Source organism: Mandrillus leucophaeus, unplaced genomic scaffold (assembly GCF_000951045.1).
Source record: "Mandrillus leucophaeus isolate KB7577 unplaced genomic scaffold, Mleu.le_1.0 Scaffold70, whole genome shotgun sequence".
Taxonomy (NCBI): domain Eukaryota; kingdom Metazoa; phylum Chordata; class Mammalia; order Primates; family Cercopithecidae; genus Mandrillus; species Mandrillus leucophaeus.
In genome coordinates, this window is record NW_012107586.1 from 6600733 (window position 1) to 6623088 (window position 22356).

The following is a 22356-nucleotide window of genomic DNA, read 5'->3' on the forward strand; positions in this document are numbered from 1 at the left end:
TATTCCATTAGTATTTTATATTCAGATAGTGGAGCTAAGATAGCACAGCCATTAACTGTGTACTTAAAACTCTTAACTGTGTCTTAATCCTCGCTTATCTACCAGTGGTAAAATGAAGGCCATTAGATACTAGAAAACCTTGCATGGTATAAATGTTTTATAAATCCTGTATATACATTCTGAGATTTGGTAGCCAACCAACTAGAAACATTGCTTTGTCTCATTTAGAATAAGGATTTTTTAAAAGAATAGAAAAAAGGCAAATACAAAATCTAAAACAAAAACAAAAACAAAAAAAAAGAAGAAAGATTAGGAAGACAGCAGGCAAGTACAAGTGCAAAAAAATAAATAAGCAAAGCTACCTCTTGATTTTCTCAGTAATTGATCATTTGTTGTATAAACTGATCCTTAATGCTTGCTTCTCAGCTCATTTTTATTTAAGACACCGTCTTATTGTTCATTAACACTTTCTCCCCATTGCCCCCCCAAAAAAACATAGAGGGAAAGATAATTCATTTTGCTTCTAGTTTGTGGCTGTTAATATTGTCATACATCTAGGGTCAGCTTCGAAATCCCTCTTTTCTTGGAAGCATGGTTTAAAAACGGACGCAGGAATATGAGGAGGCTTCGAGGCATGAGAAAACTTAAGAAACAAAAGAATTACAAAGGGCTTCAATCTCAAAGTGAGAAGAGAGGAACAGTTTCACCAGAGTGAAAGCCAAGATGTCACCAATCTTTCTTACCCTGGTAGTGTAAGCTGCTTCCGGATCATCCTCAAGCACTCGGGACATGCCAAAATCAGACACTTTGCAGACCAAGTTGCTGTTCACCAGGATGTTCCGTGCGGCCAGATCACGATGCACATAGCTCATATCAGATAAATACTTCATCCCAGACCCAATGCCACGAAGCATGCCCACCAGCTGAATGACTGTAAATCTGCCATCATTTTTCTGCATAGAAAAGGAGTGAGGAACAATCCCATTACCATTAGGCCAAATTAATTCTTACCAAGCATTTATTACTTGGATCTTTTTGGATATCTGTATCCGGTATGCAGTGAAACTCAACATGATTTCCAGGCCCTTCTGACCAAAGTTACTAATTCAGTAGCAGACTGGACCCTAGGAGCTAGGTTTGCTTCCTGTGACAGATGGAAATTATCCAACTGTAATGAATCTGTGGCTCAAACAGCTCCACATTACAGGAATAAATCAAAAACTACCCTCGTTGAACATGGATTATTTAATAGCCTTAAAAATCACATCATTCTCGATTTCTCCTCTTCTTTCTTTGCCCCATTTAAAAAAAAATCCACGAATACCACCGAACAGAATGAATACAAGGACTCTGTTAGGAGTCTTCCAAATACCAACATTCTTGGGTGTAATATAAAGTAGTCACATACCCTGAGGAATGCATCCAAGGAGCCATTCTCCATGTACTCTGTTATGATCATTACTGGTTTACCTAGAGTTTTCAGAAAGAAAAACACAAACCTTTGATGAGCACTGCAGTTAATGAGATAAAAATGGGCTGTGCACAATTTTACTGCCAAGACACCTGTCTTGTGTGATCTAATTTAATTAAAACAAGCCAAGCTTATGCCTCAGCTGTGGGGAGCTAGGAATGAAATATTAAAAGGACAAGTAGGTTTAAATTCCATCTGGATAGTTAACCCTTTGGGTGGCTTGTTGACAAGGTCTTTAACTAAAGTGGCCTCTCGTATCCAGGGAGCAACATGAATGGATAATTGCTCTCTCAAGCAAAAGGGGAAAATGATAAATGGGAGGGCCTGTTTCAATGCAAAAATAATCTTCAGGATAATTAATTTATTTTGTCCCCAGAAGAGCCACTTGTAAGAAGCTAAGGACATCAATAGGCAGATCAACTTCTTTTCTTTATTTAGAGAAATCCGTGTTTCAGGGAGCAGGGGCTATGTTGAATCCTTCCTTATCCAGACACATCTTAAAACCAGGCATGCAGCCGGGTTCGGTAGCTCACGCCTGTAATCCCAGCACTTTGGGAGGCCAAGGCTGGAGGATCGTCTGAGGTCAGGAGTTCGAGACCAGCCTGGCCAACATGGTGAAACCCCGTTTCTACTAAAAATACAAAAAAAAAAAAAAAAAAAAAAATAGCTGGGCGTGGTGGCAGGAGACTGTAATGCCGCTACTCAGGAGGCTGAGGCAGGAGAATTGCTTGAACCTGGGAGGCGGAGGTTGCAGTGAGCCAAGATGGCGTCAATACACTCCAGCCTGGGCAACGATACCAAGACTGTCTCAAACAACAACAACAACAACAACAACAACAACAACAAACAAGCATGCAACTTCTCTCCACTGTCTTGCTCAGCTCAGGGGCTCTGTCCTTTCTCTTCACTTTCCCTAGCTATGAATAAACTTGCTTTGGTCTGATTCTTTAAACTGCCTACCTCAAAAAACAAACAAACAAAAAAACCCAGAAGAGTCAAAGGAAAGGTTCAGTAAATTATTTCATCTGAGACAGGAATTTAAATTCAGTACTAGAACATCCTGGTTCCCCCCATTCCGCAGAGAAATAAAAATGATTTTAAGCTCTGAGCAGAATGAGGTGGAAACAAGATTTTCACTGAACTCCTCTTTCTGAGGACTTTAGGACATAAGAATCATTCTTTACTTTCCTGCACAGGCAATGAGCTCAAGGTCTGAAATTCCTTCTTTCTAAAGGGTATTATTGCGGAGTGGAGGGTGGGAATCATGAATTTTTTTTTTTTTTTCCTAAGAGAAGGATAAAACAGGTCCCTAAAATATTCCTTTGGGAGAAAATGAAATGTCAGTTTAATACACCAAAAAATATTCACGCTGGCAGGGCACAGTGGCTCACATCTGTAATTCCAGAACTTTGGGAGGCTGAGGCAGGTGGGTCACTTGAGGCAAGGAGTTTGAGACCAGCCTGGCCAACGTGGTGAAACCCCGTCTCTACTAAAAATACAAAAATTAGCCGGGTGCAGTGGCACACACCTGTAGTCCCAGCTACTCGGGAGGCTGAGACAGGAGAATCACTTGGGCCCAGGAGGCGGAGGTTGCAGTGAGCCAAGATCGTGCCACTGCACTCAAGCCTGGGTGACAGAGAGAGATTCTAAAAAAAATAAAAATTAAAATTAAAAAATCACACTTTTTATTGCTGCATTTGCTGATTATTTAGACTTCAGTCTAGAAAAATGGGCTAAAATATTTCACCGCTGAAAAGCACCCACGATTATTCTAACGAAATATATTTTCCACCCAGTGATTCCATCAGCTTATAATTTCTGGCATATAGGGAATGGGGAAATTTTTCACTTTAGGGGCAAAAGTGTTGAAGAGTGCGTTTTTAATTCCATGAAGTCCAATATATCAATTTGTGATATTTCTTGATTCCTTGAGTTTTTGATGTTGTGTCTAAGAAATCACTCAGAGGCAAACACTTTTGTATTAGAAAATAGTACCATGTTATTTTCAAGTGAGGAAAGAAGGCTGGTAGAAAAAGTGGGAATCTTGGTGTAGACCAAAGGTGAATAAAACCACTTTTAAGTCTTTTCTCTTTGCCGGCAGGGGTGTGCTTGCCGATCCTCTATCAATATAAATAGGAAATACTTAGTTCTCAGATTCATTTACCCTCTACATGTGTGACCACGGTTTTCTACTTAAAAAAAAAAAAAAAAAAAAAAAAAAAAAATTTTTTTTTTTTTTTTTTTTTTTTTTTAAGAGACAGAGTCTGGCTCTGTGGCCCAAACTAGAGTGCAGTGACAGGATCATAGCTCACTGCAGCCTTGAACTCCTGGGCTCAAGGGCTCCTCCTGCCACAGCCTCTTGAGTAGCTGGGATTCCAGGCACTAGTCACCGAGTTCAGCTTGTGACCATAGTCTTCTGACAGAACAAATGTGCCTAAATGAGTTTTAATCAACCTGCCTCAATCAAAAGATACTTTGTCAACTAATGAGAAAGGGCAGCCTCTCATGGCTGTGCATTAACACCTCCTTGCATTTCACCAGATCCCTCTGGAGCTGTGGAGACTACAGGAGAGGATCCAAAAGCAAGGGTCATGCAGCGAATTTATGGTCCTCCTGCCAATTTCAAAAGTTACTCAAGTAACTGCTGGTAATGAATTCACACGCTTCCACTCTACCCTTTCACCCTCACACCTCCCTAGTCCGACTCTTGGCACCATCTTCACAATTTTTCTGCATTCCTTTTTCTGTTTATTAAAAGTATCCATTTGTCAGAACCTTTATGAGCTCTACAAGAGAAATAAAGACGAATGTCTCCATAAGCAGAGGGGCTTATAAAATAGGCCTGGGCTGGGCTCTTGGATAGAGGAGTCTCCTTCCCTCCACTAGGCAGGGATGCAGTGGGGAGGAGAGGGGTGGGGGAAGGGAATAGCTTCTCCAGTAGAAATTTTAAATCATTTTAATTCAGTGACAACTGCATTATGCAAATGCATCCAGTCGTTTATAACAGTTACAGCTGTAATAGCTACGCGTTTTAGAGGCGCGGTGGGACTTTAATACAAAGATCCCCTGTTTCTTCTCTCTTCTGCAGAGGTGCTAGGAAAATCACTGTCTGCGACAGGAAAAACACCCTAAGCTGAACAGAGCCTCCTTTTTAGAAAACGGACCTGCAAAAGTATTTAAAGGGAATGTTATCTTTTAATTAAAGTAGTGAAGGACTCTGGGTGGCCCTGAAGGCCACAGGCAACAGAAAAATATCCTGTCTGTAAAACTAATCTCAAAAAGCAAATAGAGCTATTCTATGCTAATTATAGACTTCACCTCAGGCAGAAAATTATATATCCTTCGCATCAAGGTTCCTTTTTGTTTTTTTTTTTGTTTGGTTTTTTTTTTTTCGAAAGATTCTGAAGATGGGGAAAGATGTACCTACTTCTTAAGACATAATAGCACCATTGAAGACATATGAGGTTTTTCCCTGAAAAAATTTGCTATTGTGCTAACCACCCAAAATATTCTATTTCATCCCCAAAGTAACCTTATAAGGCAAATGCTCTTTTTAGCTCCATTTTACAGATGAGAAAACTGAAACAGAAAGATTGAACAAGCAGTCCAAGGTCACAAGCTTTAGTAGCAGCAGAGCTGGTAAGCGGTCGTTTGTCCCCAGTCCAGTGGTTCTCAAAGTGCGATTCCCATACTAGCAGCACTGGCTTCACCTGTGGTGAGCTCTCTAGCCCTCCAAACTTATGGGCCGCACACCACCTGCTGAATCAAACCTCTGAGGAAGAGGCCCAAGAAACTGTCCTAACAAGCTTTCCAGAAGATTCTCACTTATGTTTGAGGACCTCTGAACTGAATAGTGTATACTTTCGCTCCCATTTTAGTTAACCACCTCATTTCTTCTTCCTAAGGATTTTGTACTTTGTGTCCTACTAGCCACCTGCCCCAGGCCTAATGTCTCATTTTTTCTTTTCTTTTTCCTTTTCTTTCTTTCTTTCTTTTTTTAAGTAGAGACAGGTTTCTATTAAAAAATAGGTTCAGGTGCCTCTGTCACCTGGACTGGGGTGCAATGGCACTATCATAGCTCACTAGGAATGATATGGACAGGAGGCAGGGAAATACTGGGTAGAAAACGGTGGTTGCATGCAAAGGCCCCACCTTCAACCCTGCAAACCATGAGCGTTCGGTTGGCACAGCTAAACTCCAGCGGAAGATTATCTTCCTATTCCTATTCCTATTCCTTCCCCTTTCCAGCTCCCCATTCTGCTGAGAGCCACCTCCATCACCCAATAAAGCTTACACATTCACCATCCTTCAAGTCTATGTCACCTGATTCTTCCTGGACGCCAGACAGGAACCCAGGTACCAAGAGGGGAGGGTGAAAAAGGCTGTCACCCTGACTCTCCACTAAGCTGGTTAACACTTAGCCATTTGCAGGTGGCAACTGCTAAAAGAGCATTGTTTGTAACATACACCTTCTGGGGCACCAGAGATCACTGGTGACCACTCACCTGGGCTCCTGCAGGTGCTAATCTGTGTGCTCCCCCTTCCACAAAAAGTTTGAGCTCGGTGGCCAAGCAAAACAAGCCACACCCCATTGCAAGTCCCACGAGGAGTTCAGGAAACTTACCCATCTCAACTGTAGACTTGAACTCCTGGGCTCAAGTGATCCTCCTGCCTCGGTCTCCTAAGTAACTAGGACTACAGGTGTGAGAGATTGTTTTTCTCTTTAACCTACCCTCCTCCGACTGCTTCACCCCACTGGGGTGGCTATATTGCCGTTACTCTGCACACGCTGAGTGAAGATGCTTTCCACAGATACCTTGAATCAAAGAAGAAAAGCCTTGGAGACATAGCCCCAGGCTTACCAGATCCTTGACTTGTAGGGTGTATGAGGGCTCCTGGAACAGAGCCACCTTAAACAGGGACTGCCTCAGCTGTACTGTCTATGTGGCACTTTATAAGTTGGTCTTAGCCAGCCTTACAGACATATTCAGGGTTTGCTTCACAAAATGCATCTGTTGAGCTGTGTCGCATTTTAACTGAAGCGTGGTTCACAGGCTCAGTGAATGCTAATGGACTAAAAAAGGAAAGTTCAACCAGGTGTTACTGTAAATAGATGCTGAACTGCAACAGCCATAAATCAGGCAGAGCAGACAAGCAAATCCCCCAATATATTAAAGATTCCCAAGCTTCACAATCTGCATCTGGAACCAAAGATTCCAGCACAAGGTGTGGCCAGGTTTTGTTGTGCTTTATAGGAAAAGTCCTTAAATTTTATTTTGCTTACCATCTGCTTGTGCCTATCCTATGACAATCAGTTTGGCCTAGCAAACATCTGAAAGATGGCATGGCATACCAAAAATCTGCTATGTTAATTTCTCTCAAATCTCACACAAGCTGCCTTGGAGATTGGGTATCAGCCGAAACCATAGACCCATTTAGAGCTGACTACAAGATTAATGACTTGTCCTGCACTGATTTCCTCCTATTAGCAATCAGTGGGTCTGCGCCATCTGTCATTTCCCTGGAAAGAAAATGTGTGTTTAATTTCCCAGTAACTTCTAACTTGGCTTTGTAAAGGGGGTGACCCACGTACATTTAGTGACCACGCCTTCCAAGTGAATGATGTTCGGATGGTCAAACTGTCCCATGATGCTGGCCTCGCTCAGGAAGTCTCTCCTCTGTTTGTCTGTATAACCAGCTTTCAGCGTCTTGATAGCCACACAGATCTCTCTCTTGCCAGGCACTTTGAGACGCCCGCTGCATACCTCACCAAATTCACCTTTGGGAGAGAAAGAGAATCTATGATGGACCAGAAACACATTCAAGATGAAAGAATAATAGCTAACATTCCTTGAGTGCTTGTTACATGCCAGGCCCTGTGCTAGTGCTTTGCATAGATTATTTCACAAAATCCTCCATGCAACCCTGAAGTAGATGCTACTAGCCCCATTTTATTAGAGAAAACTAAGCCTTAATGAAAAAACACTACACAAAATCTTAGTTAGTAAGAAATAGAGTAAACCTTTTGAATGCAATCAATCTGATTTCAGATCGCATTAAGTTTCTCTCTAAGAATAGAATCAAAATTTGTACTAGAGTTCTTTATAACACGATATTTTGTACTCAAGAAAAGGAAATTTCATGTATATACACACATAATATACTCACCAATACATTTACATAATCCACACACATATTTAACATCCACCAAGAAAACAGACTCATTAGCAGACAGACACTCAGACACTTACCAACTCCTATAACTTTTTCAATCTTAATGCAGGATGCGTCAATTTCTTTGGCAAATTCTCGAACTGCTTGGTTGGGATCTTCGTACGTAAAGGGGTCCACATATGTTCTCACACCTAAGTAATAAACACGATAAGTTGGCTGAATGTTTCTCAGGAACCACTAAAAAACATAAGTAGTCTGGGTCTAAAATTACAAAACATAGGAAAAGTCAAGTTAGCTGTACGGTCTTGACATACGAAAATGGTTAAACTCTTGCTCTGGTTTTCATTAGTGGGTAAACAAAATATTGTTAGCTACTTAAGAGGCTGCAGCTTTACTGACTTCCTGGAATGTCTTCACACTTCAAGGACAAGATTTTTAAAACCACCCATCCAATGGAGGAAATTTGGATTGTGTTAGCTGAATACTATTGTCCCAGGCAGTTGCTCATAGCTCCCTTGCCTTTGCATGAAGTCCTGCCCGCTGCTTTCAGTTATCCTCCCTTAGGGAAGAAAATAGAAGCTTTTTAATTTCAACCAGCTCTTTCCACATGGTGTCACATTTTGCCCAATATCTGGATGAATTAAATATGTGACCGACAATTAACAAAATTAGATTAAATCTAAGTTAAAGTAGACAATAAGGTTAACATCAGCTAGTTGATTTGAGAATACAGACTCTGTAGTGGACCTCCACTTCTTTTCTGTTTTGGAAAGAAGGTGTCATAAGCAAAGATATTCAACTTCGCCAGAAAGCTTCAGCTGGAGATAACCATTGTAGCCTAACTGTGAATGGTCTGGACATCAGGAAGTACGATTCAGTCATATCTCATACTACTCATAAACTAAATTTAGATGTGTTTGGAGGCAGCCCAGTGACAGATATCTGGGCCAAGAGGCAGAAGTCATTGTAAAAAGCTTTGTCTTGGCATTTGCTCCTCTCCCTCCTGGAGCTGCTGGGACACTAGGACGCAGAGTATGCAGGACACCAGTTGGCCCAGTCCCTTTGACTTTCCAAGCCTGTAGGTCTTGTCCTCATCCCAGCACCCTTGGTTAGGAATAAGCTCCTTAAACTGGCAATTTCTTGCTACTTCTTTTTAATAGATCAGCTTTTAAAAAAAACATATATCCCACGTAAAAATTGAAAAAATATGATTTTAGGAGGAAATGAGGTGAACAAATGGAAAGTTGTTAGACACTCCATATCCCTTATCACTTTATATGCTATAGCCAAGAAAATCTTCAAGATGAGTCTTGTTATTCCCAGTCCCTCTCCTTCTTCTATCTATTTTTTTTTTTTGGAGACAGAATCTGGCTGTGTCACTCAGGCTGGAGTGCAGTGGTAGGATCTTGGCTCACTGCAACTTCTGACTCCTGGATTCAAGCAATTCTCATGCTTCAGCCTCCTGAGTGTCTGGGATTATAGGCGTGCATCATTTGCCTGACTAATTTAGGTATTTTTTTGTAGAGACGGAGTTTTGCCATGTTGGCCAGGCTAGTCTCGAATGCCTGATCTCAAGTGATCTGCCTGTCTTGGTCTACCAAAGTGCTGGGATTACAGGCATGAGCCACTGTGCCCGGTCAATCTTTCTTCTATCTTTCTGCACTAATATGTGAGTGACTTGTTACTTGTGGCTATCTAAATATAAATAAATTAAATTAAAAAGATGCCTTTCTCAGCCATATTAGCTACATTTCAAATATTCAACAGCATGTGTGGCTATTGGCTTACATATTAGACAGTGCAGATATAGAACAATGTTATCTCAGAAAGTTCTAGTGGACAGCTCTCCTGGATAGTCACCAACCACTGTCCATTTAAAAGTCTTCTACCGGCTGGGCGCCGTGGCTCACGCCTGTAATCCCAGCGCTTTGGGAGGCTGAGGTGGGCAGATCACGAGGTCAGCTGAGGTGAGGCTGACACGGTGAAACCCTGTCTCTACTAAAAATACAAAAATATCAGCCGGGCGTGGTGGCGGGCACCTGTAGTCCCAGCTACTTAGGAGGCTGAGGCAGGAGAATGGCGCGAACCTGGGAGGCAGAGCTTGCAGTGAGCCAAGATCGCGACACTGCACTCCAGCCTGGGCGACAAAGGGAGACTCCGTCTCAAAAAAAAAAAAAAAAAAACTCTTCTACCTTGCTTAAGTCACTCTAGAGCCACTTCTTTGAATGTCTTCTTTGACCTCTTTGGAATATCAAAATTAGAATCCACTAAAAATTTATTGATAGTCACTAATTCTATATCACATATAGCCATTCCCTGGGAAGTAGCAATTCCTGTTACATTTCTTATTCTTTTCCTCATCCTCAAATTTCTAGCTTATATGAAAAAATTACCCATTTTAATTTTGCCACCCAGCTACAAGAATGAGCCAGCTAGACCGATAACTTTCTCAGAGTAGAGGATAAAATACGGAAAAGTAAAAATCTAAAGAAACATCTCTACCTCATTCCACATCTTTAATCTCACCATCCAAATCACCCATTTCAGTTTGATACTCAGGAAGTACATTATTGGGATAAGGAATATATTATAGAACATTAATAGTCACGTAAATATTATTTGGACATGTTTAAACTAGAAAATGTGAGACATGCTCTAAAAATAAAATTTTTTAATCCAATTTTTTTGTACCTTGATTCAAATGTTTCTCTTCATCCGCTTCTTGTTTGGCTTTACTGTATTTACTCCGTCTATTAAAATTTTTTAAAAAAGAGAATTATTTTCCTCAAACACCTAAGCTTTAACACATGCCATAAGACAAATTCGTTGCTACCGTAAGTCAGGCAGGTATGCTATGTACATTTCAGAGATGAGAAAACTGAGACTTACAAGAGATGAAATACTTGTCACCCGGGTAGTAAGTCATGGTTTAAAGCTCAAGCAGTCAGAGACACCTCTGAACCACAGTTTTAAACTGAGGTGTCTTACAATAGCTTAAAGCAAATGTTTTATAATATAATTATAATTCAAAATCTCTCAGAGAAAATTTATCTTACTGAAGATAAGTTTATTGGCTATTTTTCCATTTACATAAATGCACATGTGTGTGTATATATGTACGTGTGTGTATATATATGTGTGTATGCATATATATATTTTAAATTTCCATGGGTAATTCTGCGTAAATCAAATGGCAATAATGTTCAGTATGTGATGGGTAATAGTAAATATTATTGCTATAACCAGATAACTACTACCACAAAAATTCATTATCATATCACATGATACTCTTGAAACAACACTTTTGCGGTTATTGGTTTCAGTTGCTGCATACAAATTCCCAACTTATTAATGAAAAGTTTAAAAGTAAGTATTTGCTTTGTACTGAATTATGTTCCCTAATTTGTAAAAAATGAGCAAGGGTAAAAATGAGAAGCTTTGCTTTGCTTTGCCTGATTCACTTTCAGTAAAATGGTGCATTATCTTAAACTTGGCATTCTGCTCCTACAACTTTTAATAGTGTAAATCTGGCTTTGTTATAAAGCTTTGTGGGTTGGAAATCTTTAGTACACATAAATCTTCAATCAGGAATGTATACATCTCTCTTATACAAACTGGAAAATCAACTCAAGTTTTGGAAATCAAAAATATATATACATTGTGAATCAGGAGAATATATATCACTTAAAGGAATCAGAAAATCAACTCAGTTGATATTACAGCTGTCTAGAACTTGGGGAGTTGAGACCAAATTAGTAAATAAAATGTATACATTTATGTTTCTGTCAGAAATGTAAAATTTACACTGGAATTTACATCTTAGGTTTTCTTAGAGCTTCAAACACAAGGTAAGGCAAGCCTCTTACAGAAAAAGAAACAGTGTCTGAGATGAGGAAAAATTCCCCCAAGGCCACGTTGTCTTGGCAGTGTGATCCTGTCAAAATCCTATACCCCAAACTCTTAAACTTTGAATAGGTAGAAAGGCAGATGATTATGACAAAGAGAGAACAACAGAGAACCTAAAGGAGCCAGGCAGTGCAACCAGAGAGGCAGCGGATCCTGGTCACATGCTCCAAGCTTCCCTCCCACATTCCTCTCCTAATTGTCAGCAGCCCAGGAACCAGCTCAGCAATCAGACCCTCAGAGCCTACAGATGTTTCTCCGTGTGGATAATTCCCTGGCAAATAATAATACCTTGCATTTTTACACTGCATTTAACTTTTCAAAGTGCTTTCATCTCATGTATTATCTCCTCCCCTAACTGTTTGCAAAGCAGGAACCAACTTAGCAAAACAGAGACTCCAGTGACGACAGCTAACTGTGAAGTACGGTATTTCAGTCCCAAATCATAAGCTTGCATTTAACTTTTCAAAGGGTCTATTGTTTTTATTTATTTATTTTTTGAGACGGAGTGTTACTCTGTTGCTCAGGCTGAAGTACAGTGGCATGATCTCAGCTCACTGCAAGCTCCACCTCTAGGGCTCAAGCGCTTCTCCTGCCTCAGCCTCCTGAGTAGCTGGGATTATAGGCACCCGCCACCACACTCAGCTAATTTTGTATTTTTAGTAGAGGCGGGGTTTCACCACGTTGGCCAAGCTCGTCTCAAACTCTTGACCTCAAGTGATCTGCTCACAGAGGCCTCCCAAAGTGCTGGGATTATAGGCATGAACCACTGCACCCAGCCAGAATCTATTATTTAATTGCATCTTCATGACAACCCTATGAAAGCAACCAGGCAGACAGACACACGCTCAGTTTCCCTGTGGATGAGGATATGGAGCTGGGTGGGGTGGGGGGTGGGGAGCAAGAGGATCACCACGTGTTCTCCCAGCAAGTACAGGACTTTGTGGAAACCCTGATCCAGCCCACGACTTCACAGGGCCTCTCTTACTGGAAACTAGTTACGTAAGGATACCTAGTGAGAGTTAATTATAAGTAGTGTTACGTTTTATATCAGTACATTCACTTAAAATGAATTCAACTGCTCTTAAAATCCATTGCTTCATCGAAGTAACTAAACAGGTTTAAATACCCTGAAGCCAAACAACTTTCTATAAAAGATGAAGTCTCCTCCAATCTTCTTCCCCTCCCTCTACCCCCGTCCTTTCCCTTCTTTTAAAGGAAATATAAGAGTGTGAGGTCAGGGACTACTAAAATAACATTTTATGTCAGGAAAATGCCATAGATTGGTCCCAAGGGTGTGATAGGGTCCTGCCAGCCTGAAGGATTTTGTCTTATCAGAGCTCCTAAAAGCATTATCTAAAATTACAAGTATATCTTTTAAACCACTTAAGATTTCGAATACTGATTTGAATTTCTTTCCTTTGAAGAAGGAAAAAAAATGCTCAGAATGAGAAAGCTTTGGTACCAACTTAAAATTGTTAATGAAACAAAAACCTGGCATATACCATAGAACACCATGGCCTGAAGCTGCCCGGGAAAGTGTTTATCTGTTTTACATCAAGCACATTCATTAAATATGTGCAAAGCCAGAGGAAATACAAAATGACAGGGGTCATTAATTATAAGGTTGACACACCCATCCCTTCCTCAGACTTCTAAAGATAGAAGGAGGAATTAAATTAGTGGTGAAGGTGTGTTTTTAAATGAGAATTTTTTACGTGGAGTGTTATTTGGAGGAGAGGAACCTTAAGACTGCAGGAAATGGCTGAAAAAAAAAAAACAAGGATTACTGTTCAAAGGCTAACAGTAGTCTGTTTGCTTTTTAAAAATATCTGGAAAACAAAAATGCCTGTGTCCTGTTCTACCTTTAACACCTGATGGCCCTTTTGCCTTGGCTCAGGGTAGGACCATGTGGCCCATTATCATCCCAGGAAAGGAAGCCCCTTGAAGTTCCCCTTTGGGGCGGCCAGCCTGCAGGAAGCCACACCGCCTGAAGAAGTCCTAACTCGAAACTGACATCAGAGGCTGATCACCTGAATGGCAGCAGGAAAACTTCGTTGAAGGTTTCTAATTGTAGAGACGTGGACAAGCTGATTAAAATTGGGAAGGAGTGGAGTGTTTTATTAGCAAATGCTCCAGAAGGAAACATGGACCCTTTCAGCCATAGGAGTTGGAGAAAAGGACGCACGCTGCAGGTGAAACTTTGAAAGAGTGTGACCTAAGCCCTCCTGCAGTCCAAGGGACACGGTAATAAGGGTATTAACAGACATTGTTGCAGAACAGCGTGAGTCCTCTCAACCAACGTGCTGTTCCTGGCACCTTAAGTATCCAATAAAGCAAACAAAATAGAGAGGGGGAGCAAGGCAGGGGCCCAGCATAAACCGTGCTTTTACTAAATTACTAACTTTTCTGGTCAAGTGGACACATTTGACTGATGTGGTTCACTGTTCCAAAACTAATTAGCAAAAGGTAAGTAATGTATTCAGCTAAAGTGCATATTAAAGATAAAGCAATGTAACTAGCATGGCTCCAGGAGGTCCCTTCCCAGCACGGAACAGCATCACCCATGAAGATTCACAGAAGCCATTCTTCTTTTTCCCCTTCTTTAAGCTGTCATTGTTCTTGCACCAAATGATGTCTAAATGCTGTTCACGAGGAGCGTGTTGAAATGGTTGCACACAAGTTGTTTAGAAATGATCCCAAGGTATCATCTACCCCCAGTTGTGTGAATTTACATGACTTCCTCAGAGCTGAATTAGGCCAACACTTAAGTGTTTTCATTTTCACGTGATCATAATACTCCAGGGAAGGAAATTAGGGCCCAGGCGTACCACCTGAGGTCAGGGGTTCGCGACCAGCCTGGCCAACATGGTGAAACCCCATCTCTACCAAAAATACAAAAATTAGCCGGGTGTGGTAGCACAGGCTGAACGATAACTCTTTTAGCATTACGTGAACTCTTAGCTCCGAAGTGGAAAACCTTAACCTTCAATAGGAGGAGAAAATTAACTTGTAAACTCTGACTTTATATTGTGCAATAGACTTGCACATTAATTCACAGATTACAAATCTTACCAACATCACTAGCAGACTCTTGAAGCTTTGGTTCCATAGAAGTGCCAATGTCAGTGTTTTTATGTAGGTCAACTTTGTCAGTCAAGAAGATATTAAAATAATATATCTATCCCAGTATTGGAAGTTACGAGAGCTGAATTCCTGTCCTGATCAGCAACTAACTCGCCATGTGACCTTTGCTTATTTGTTTAATCTCTTTAGGTCTCCTGTACCTAATACATATATAAATGTTGTCATAACCGCTTCAGTTTTTTCTTAAAATCAATTCACTTCTTTTTCCTTATCCAGGTAAAGCGGGTACTTTATAATCCTAACATAAATGGAAACCCAGTGTCACTAGCAATCATTAGAAGGTTAGCATAAAAACAGCATGTGTCTGGTTATCAGTAAGACTTTCCCTCACTACCAAGTTGTCCTTTAAGAAATAGGGGCTGTTCTTGTATTCTAGTCCTTTCTTAAAATTGTTTTTTCGCATCTGAATAATAAAATACTGCTTTGGGGCCAGGTGTGGTGGCTCACGCCTGTAATCCCAGCACTTTGGGAGGCCGAGGTGGGCAGATCACCTGAGGTCAGGGGTTCGAGACCAGCCTGGCCAACATGGTGAAACCCCGTCTCTACTAAAAATACAAAAATTAGCTGGGTGTGGTAGTACATGCCTGTAATCCCAGCTACTCGTGAGGCTGAGGCATGAGAATCACTTGAACCCATGAGGCAGAGGTCGCAGTGAGCTGAGATTGCGCTATTGCACGCCAGCCTGGGTAACAGAGTGAGACTGTCTCAATAAATAAATAAATACTGTAATACTGTTTTGGAAAAAACACTACCCTAAAACAATCTGAATTAATACTAGTTTGTGATGCTTTTGAAGATAACTTGATGAAATCATTACTATAAAAGGGAAGAGGGTATCAGAGAAATTTAACATAGATTCAGTCATTAGTCCTGGAGGTTACCACCTTATATTTGTATTTTAGGATGTCATTGTTAACAGTCCTTTTAAAGATCGCTTTAAAAAAACAATATAGAAAAGTGGTTATGTTGTGGAGATCACAAATATATAAATATATAAATGTGAAAATGGTGACTTGCTGCTAGAGAATGTACAAATAGAGATTTGTTTGTGGTTTGAAATAAAATTTATAGGGACAGCATCACATAGGTACAAGAAGGGTTGTGTCTTAAAATAACCTAGATAACAAGTACAATTATGTGCTCTGGAAAGCTGAAAGAATTCTGAAATTATATCTTGAGTGATGAGAAAGACACAGATCAAAAAGATGCCTACAGAAAATATAAAATTAAGTTGCTTAACATAAATGTGGGTGGTAAAAATATACAATATAGCTAAATCAATGTGCTTAGTATAACATCTCATTTTAGGTATTTTATAAATTTAGTAGTTTGATTCTTTCGCCGCAATCCCTAAATGCTTACATGTTCCAGTTGGCCAAAAGAAAAAAGTAGATCTCACTGAAAAAAGCGTAGATTATTCTGGCTTGCCTTAGGCTCAGGCTTCTCTAGGCTGAATGTGTACAATGAAATAAATGAAACAATTGCTATAAAAAAAATCCTGCAGGATATCAACTGTGGGCCTGAGGCTGCTTCCTCTTTCTTAAATGACAAACGAGCACCAAGCCGATTTTCTCTCTGAGGTCATCAGAAGGATTGAAACTTTTCTCACTACGTGAGTTTCTGTCCATCGACTTCCTTAGAAATCTTGCATGCCATCAGCAGAATGGGAGTCACTTCAAGAGGACCCCGCAACAGATCTGTCTGTAGCATCCTTTCCGGCACAAACATTCGGTGATTCTAAGAAGCACAAAGCAGCCCCATCGTCAAAGCACATGACTCAGATTTTATAGGCTAGGGTGCTTAATCTTTTGCTTTCTCATACTACTGGCTGAAGTCTGGCAAGATTATTTCGCCAGTACCATGTACTACCTTTCATTTGTCCTCTCACGAAAAGCCTGGGCCAGGCTTTCGTCCCTACTACCTGTCTCCTCTCTGTTCACCTGTTCTTGTCCCATTTAAACATTTATAGTCCAAGATAACACAGCAGACAACCTGCGTGAGGAGAAGAATTGGCTGAGTGTGCATGAGCCACTGCAAACCTGTCAGCTACCTGGCTCCAGGCGGCCTTTCCCATGACAGCTTTACGGCCGACACTAAAGAAGAATCAATATGAGGGCAAGGGGTTGACATTTCATTTTCTAAAAAGTGATCCATTGAGGACCAATCACCAAGCACTGTTTATCAGCCTTGGGAAGTGACATTTTTTTTTAATGGGGGAGAAGGGACAGGAATCATCGCTAGGTAACTCGACAGGCTCAGTTCTCTAAGGTGGGGACTCATAATTGGAAATCTGATGCATCCTGCTATCAATCCTGCCTTATGTAATAAAGTGATCAATAAAGGCAGAGAGGAAATTAAGTCATCAGGCTTAAGGAAGCTATTTTCCGTAGTCATGGCTTTTAATAAACTTGTCTCCCCGATTACATGTTCACGTGTTTTTCCTTTCTTTTCATCAAAGCCAATGTTTTAAGTAGAACATCCAAAGGGAACTCATAATGAGGTAACTTATTTCTCATTACTCCAGTTTGACTGCTGTACTTAGGGCCGCTTATACCAAAAAACAAAAAAGCAAAGTAAATGTAAAGCAAAGCTGGACTACAACTAGAGAATGTTTCCAGTAAAGTCAAAGAGATGGTCAAGACACAAGGTCAACACCTACTTTCTTCAGAGAAGTGCTCTGAGCATCCTACGGTGCTGAATTTTTATCAAATATTTTTAGAAGTGGAGGTATTTAATGAATTGTATCTGTTTTTAAACCATTAAACATCTTTATTTTCTAATAACAAAGATTATTTCTGGATACTGTGAAAATTTCAGACACAGAAATCTGTAAGTATAAAATAAAAAAAGCACATGTAATTCCTATACACTCCCCGACATGCTCCTTGCTTCCCACCATCAGATGGATATATACTAATGCATACATTTCCCGGTGGTTATATGCACAGCATGTGTACATATACAAAACTAAATGGCAATGTACAAGAAAGAGGGTCATCTTGATTGGCTTTCAAAATCAAATACCAGGGAAGGAAAGAATAGTGGGAATTCAAATTCTATGCAGGTCAGCCTTAAGTTTCTGAAGGCCAAGATATACTGCTGTTTAGAATATAGTAGGCATGCCAGTGTCTATATGTTTTTGTATGTGTGTATATTAAGAAACAGAAATGAGAATTTATTGTGGATTTAACATCTCAAGATTTGACTCATCACTCTAATCCAACATAGATTTTGCATCAAAAGCAATGAACACAATGTAAAATAGATGCCTGCACAGAATGTGTTGTTCTATACTGTGTTATATTAGAGTGAACATAATTGGCCCCTGTATACCAGGACACTTTGGAGAGTGAGGGTGGGGGCATGATATTAAGAAATACATAGCCATGCACGGTGGCTCATGCCTGTAATTCTAGCACTTTGGGAGGCTGAGGCAGGCAGATCACTTGAGGTCAGGAGTTTGAGACCAACATGGCCAACATGGTGAAACCCTGTCTCTACTAAAAATACAAAAATTAGCTGCCAGGTGTGGTGGCAGGTGCCTGTAATTCCAGCTACTCAGGAGGGTGAGACAGAAGAATTGATTGAACCCAGGAGGCAGAAGTTGCAGTGACCCAAGATCATGCCACTGCACTTCCAGCCTGGGCGACAGAGCAAGACTCCGTCTCAGAAAAAAAAAAAAATAATAATAAAAGAAAAGAAATACAAGCACCAACTGGGACTATCCAGGCAAACTAGATTATATGGTCATCACTCTAATTATAATGTATATCAGAGGAAAGTAAAAGCATAGTGGCTTGCCCAGGCCAGTGGAAATAGCCAAAGGCATTGCTATGACATTGGTGAGATCATCAGTAGGCAGAGAGGGATAATGCAACAGATACTGGCCTGAGAGCCAAGCACAGCTACTGGTGGGGCCAGTAGTAGCTCAGACTACCACTATGGCAATGTGACGACCTTGGGCAAGAATTACTTCTTTCCTAGGACTACTTCCCTCTTCTAGAAAATGAAAAGCTTTATGTTTAAGAGGATCCTTTTGACATCCCCAGGTTTAGCCCTTTTTTTCACCAACAGCCCTATCTTGTGAAACAGTTGATGGTATATGGGGATGCAGATTAGGGAAGAGGCAGATTCTTACACATAAAAGACAAAGAAGGCCCAGGTGCGTGGCACATATCAATGACCACTCCTCTGGAGCCTCTAGGCAGGCGACAGGAGTCAGTAAATGGAGACGAAAAAAGTAAGAAAAACTGGTTCAAAAGAAGATGCTGCTAATCTGTTGCTATTTCTCTCTCCTTTTTAGATTATTTTTTAAGTAACAAGTCAGATTGTAAGTACTTAGGCGATAAGGACTCAGATGGTTTAGGTTCATTTCCAAGAGCAATGTCCTGCCCACGATTTGCTCAAGGGATAATCTCTGGAAATCCATTGATTCTCTGGAAATGCTGATGGCCTTTCCTGGGAGAAGACTGAATGTGCAGTACCCATTTCTTTGCTTTAGTGACCATTACTGTTAACCAAAATCATGTTGAAGCACCTCCTGTGTGCTGTATTATCTATTTTGCATATCAAAATTCTACTGTCAATAACCCTTTGAGGCAGATAATAATTATCTCTATTTTACAGAATAGAAATACTCAAAAAGGTTTACGTAGTAGTAGCTGGCAAATGACAGAGCTCAATATTGGGGCCCAAGTTTTATAGGGCTTTCTCTTGCCTTTGGCAGTGAGTCCAGGCTTAAGAGAGGGATAAACGTAACACCTGGCAGCTTAAAGTATCTAGAAATCTCCCACTGGCTTGCTCTTCAGCTTTGTTTCCTACAATTAGCTGGGTCCTTCCGGACCTCTCAGCCTGCCACCAGGGTACAGCTAGCAGCTTTAGTGGGGGTGTGGGAAGATCAAAGCAACAAGGAGGAAGCTTGGGATGCAGATGTCATGTTTATGATGCAATCAAAAGCCTTAGCTTTGTCTGGAGGAGAAAAAAAACCATCATAAACACTGGGAAGGTAGGGGGGCTGCACAGTGAGCGGCTTCAGTGCTTACCTCCGGCTGATGACAAAAGCTGCAATGAGAATTACCACCAGCACCACACTGCCTGAGACAGAGACCAGAAGGACTGTGGAGTTGGCCCCATCTCCAATGATCCGGGAAGGCACTGGGAATGACAATTACATAAGGGTCACCTTTGGGAAAGTCTTAGGAGGCAGAACTTCTGAAGGGGTCACAGTTTTCAATGTTCTGAAGCCACTTGGAGAGAGAAAGACACTTGAACATTTCAGAAAGGGCAGCAGTTTTGAATGTACCTCCTTCCCCCAGAGCTATCAAAAACCTGCCTCTTTTTGCCTAGTTCAAAAGCCACTTCCTCCTTGTACCCTTGCTGGATAATTTCAAAAGATGTCAATCCCTTTCAGATTCAACTCTACTTTCTCTTCTGCTTTTTATTCTTATTTAATAATTTGTGAACAAAGTTTCTTTCTTGAAGTCAAAAATTCTGCCCTATCATCTTTTTATCAAATACATCCAATTTGGGTTCATTAATTACTGGGGATGGAGGTATCTTACACCAACTGCTTGTTCATGGGTACGCCCCTCTTAAGCCCTTTAAATTTAGTCAACCAGTCAATCCAACTCACAATGTTTAAAGATTTGATATGTTTGTTCAAAGGGTCTTTAAAAAAAAAAGCTTATCTGACTTGATTTAAATGATTCTTAGAAATAAGTAGGGAAAAAATATTTGTGGTGCCGTCTTTAATCGTCTCAGGGAGAAAATTCCCTATATTAATGTTGGGTAGCTATGCAACCCTCAATTTGTCAGTTTAGTAATCCCATTTTTCATGGTTTATAGAAGGCTCAAAACAAGAGAAAAATAGGCAACATTTTTCATTCATAGGAAAAGACAAATCAGATAGTACTTCGAAAATGCCTTTCTCTAAATCACATGAAGTTTTCTAAGTTACAGACATTAGCTAACTTATTTCAAGCCATGTTCATTGCAGCAAAATGTTTGCCTAACAAAAAAATATAGACAAGTCCTTAGATTTCACTGTAATGGGATTCACCTGTATGTATTATAAAAATAGCCTCAGAAGTGACTGAGTCCGGGTGGTCCTTGTTACCTGTGTTGGTTGTGACCTCCAAGGGCTCACTGAAGTCTCCATAGCCAGCTGCTGTCCTGGCTCGCACGTGGAAAACATAGGAAGTGAGAGGGTTCAGGCCTTTGATATCTGTGTTCCTGGCAGCTGTCCGAACTATACGATAGCTTCGCTCATTCTGATCCTACATCATGGGAAGACAAAATTGGGGAAGGTAGCAAAATAAATATCCTACTTACTCTAGGTGCAATATTAAAGGAGTCAAGCCAGTCGACTCAGAAGCTGAAAGTAAATGGAGATGAATACACTCTCTGGAGCCTATATTCTCTTGGATGTTATAAGTACTATTGTTACTTCTTACTTGTTGAAAGAAATGCGGAATTCAGGTATGACTGTTATTGACGCTGACCATATCCAGATCTTTCCCCCTACTCTTTTTTTTTTTTTTTTGAAAGGAACATTAAATGATGGTTGGTGGCTTTTCTAGCTCCACACCCAGCAATTTAAAAGAAATAACTGTGAGAAGGTCCCTTGTCTTTTTCCATTTTCTGTCTAGAAAATGTAAAATGTGTTGTAACATGGTTTCAGTGGAAAAATCCTGTCCCTTTTCTACTTTTAATAAGACAGCCAATAAGTGATTATCTTTAAAAAGAAAAAGAAGACAATTGTTCATTTTCTAGACAACCTCGAATGCAAATAGCTCTCTTCAAAATTCTGTCCTTTAAGAGAGACAAGTTATTTGTAAAAATAATGCCTTTCTATAACTTTAAGAGGCTGAAGAATGTGATTTTCCTTCCCTGACTTTCTATTAAAAGTCATCAAAACCCACATCTTTATTCTGAATAGCAGTGATCTACTTAAACAGATCATTATTTCAACTGTTATGAGTCACTCTCCCTGATATAAGGTTCATAGATTAGAACTTCTTAGCTATCTTGATTTCCATTACTAGATTGTAAAGATATAGTTATATTACAATACAATGTATTATTATTATTATTGTTATTTTCTGCTTTTCAGGATAACTAAGTAAATGATAAATTTCATAATCGTACTTAATTGGGAAGCAAAATGCATTTGATCGGGGATTCACTGGTATTCCATGACTTACAACTGGCTAACACTTAAACAGAAGGGAGGGAGCAAAGGAGGATGGGAAGGAGTTGAGGAAAGAAGGAAGAAAAGAAGGAGGGAGGGAGGGAGAAAGGAAAGAAGGAAAGAAGGAAACAAAGAAGGAATGAAGGAAGGGAGGGAGGGAGGGAGGGAAGGAAGGAAGGAAGGAAGAAGGAAGGAAAGAAGGAAGCAGTATTGTTCACTCAAGTAATACCTTCTCATAATACTTGACTTCATATTCCAGGATTACACCATTGGGCCGATCTGGTTCCAACCAAGCCAGTGCCACACTGTATCTTGTGACTTCTTTAGCCTGGACCAAAGCAATGGATGATGGTGCTGTTAGAAAAAACAAAAGACAAAGGACATTTTCTTTAGGAAAAGAAGTGGTTTTGGTGGTATCCAGAAATAATTTCATGTTATTTAAGAAAAGTGTGAAAGATTGTCTTGTCTTCCC

General features: G+C 40.3%; 1 protein-coding gene across 1 annotated transcript in view; it reads right to left on the minus strand.

Moving 5' to 3' along the window:
* EPHA4 (EPH receptor A4) overlaps window positions 1-22356 on the minus strand; it is a 153821-nt gene that overhangs the window by 17014 nt on the left and 114451 nt on the right. The window contains exons 6-13 of the mRNA XM_011964679.1: window positions 22114-22238; window positions 20811-20970; window positions 19738-19849; window positions 10337-10395; window positions 7723-7836; window positions 7065-7250; window positions 1409-1470; window positions 744-953 (exon numbers count right to left, since the gene is read on the minus strand). Coding sequence (XP_011820069.1) covers window positions 744-953; window positions 1409-1470; window positions 7065-7250; window positions 7723-7836; window positions 10337-10395; window positions 19738-19849; window positions 20811-20970; window positions 22114-22238 — 1028 coding nt within the window. The remainder of the gene's footprint in view (window positions 1-743; window positions 954-1408; window positions 1471-7064; window positions 7251-7722; window positions 7837-10336; window positions 10396-19737; window positions 19850-20810; window positions 20971-22113; window positions 22239-22356) is intronic.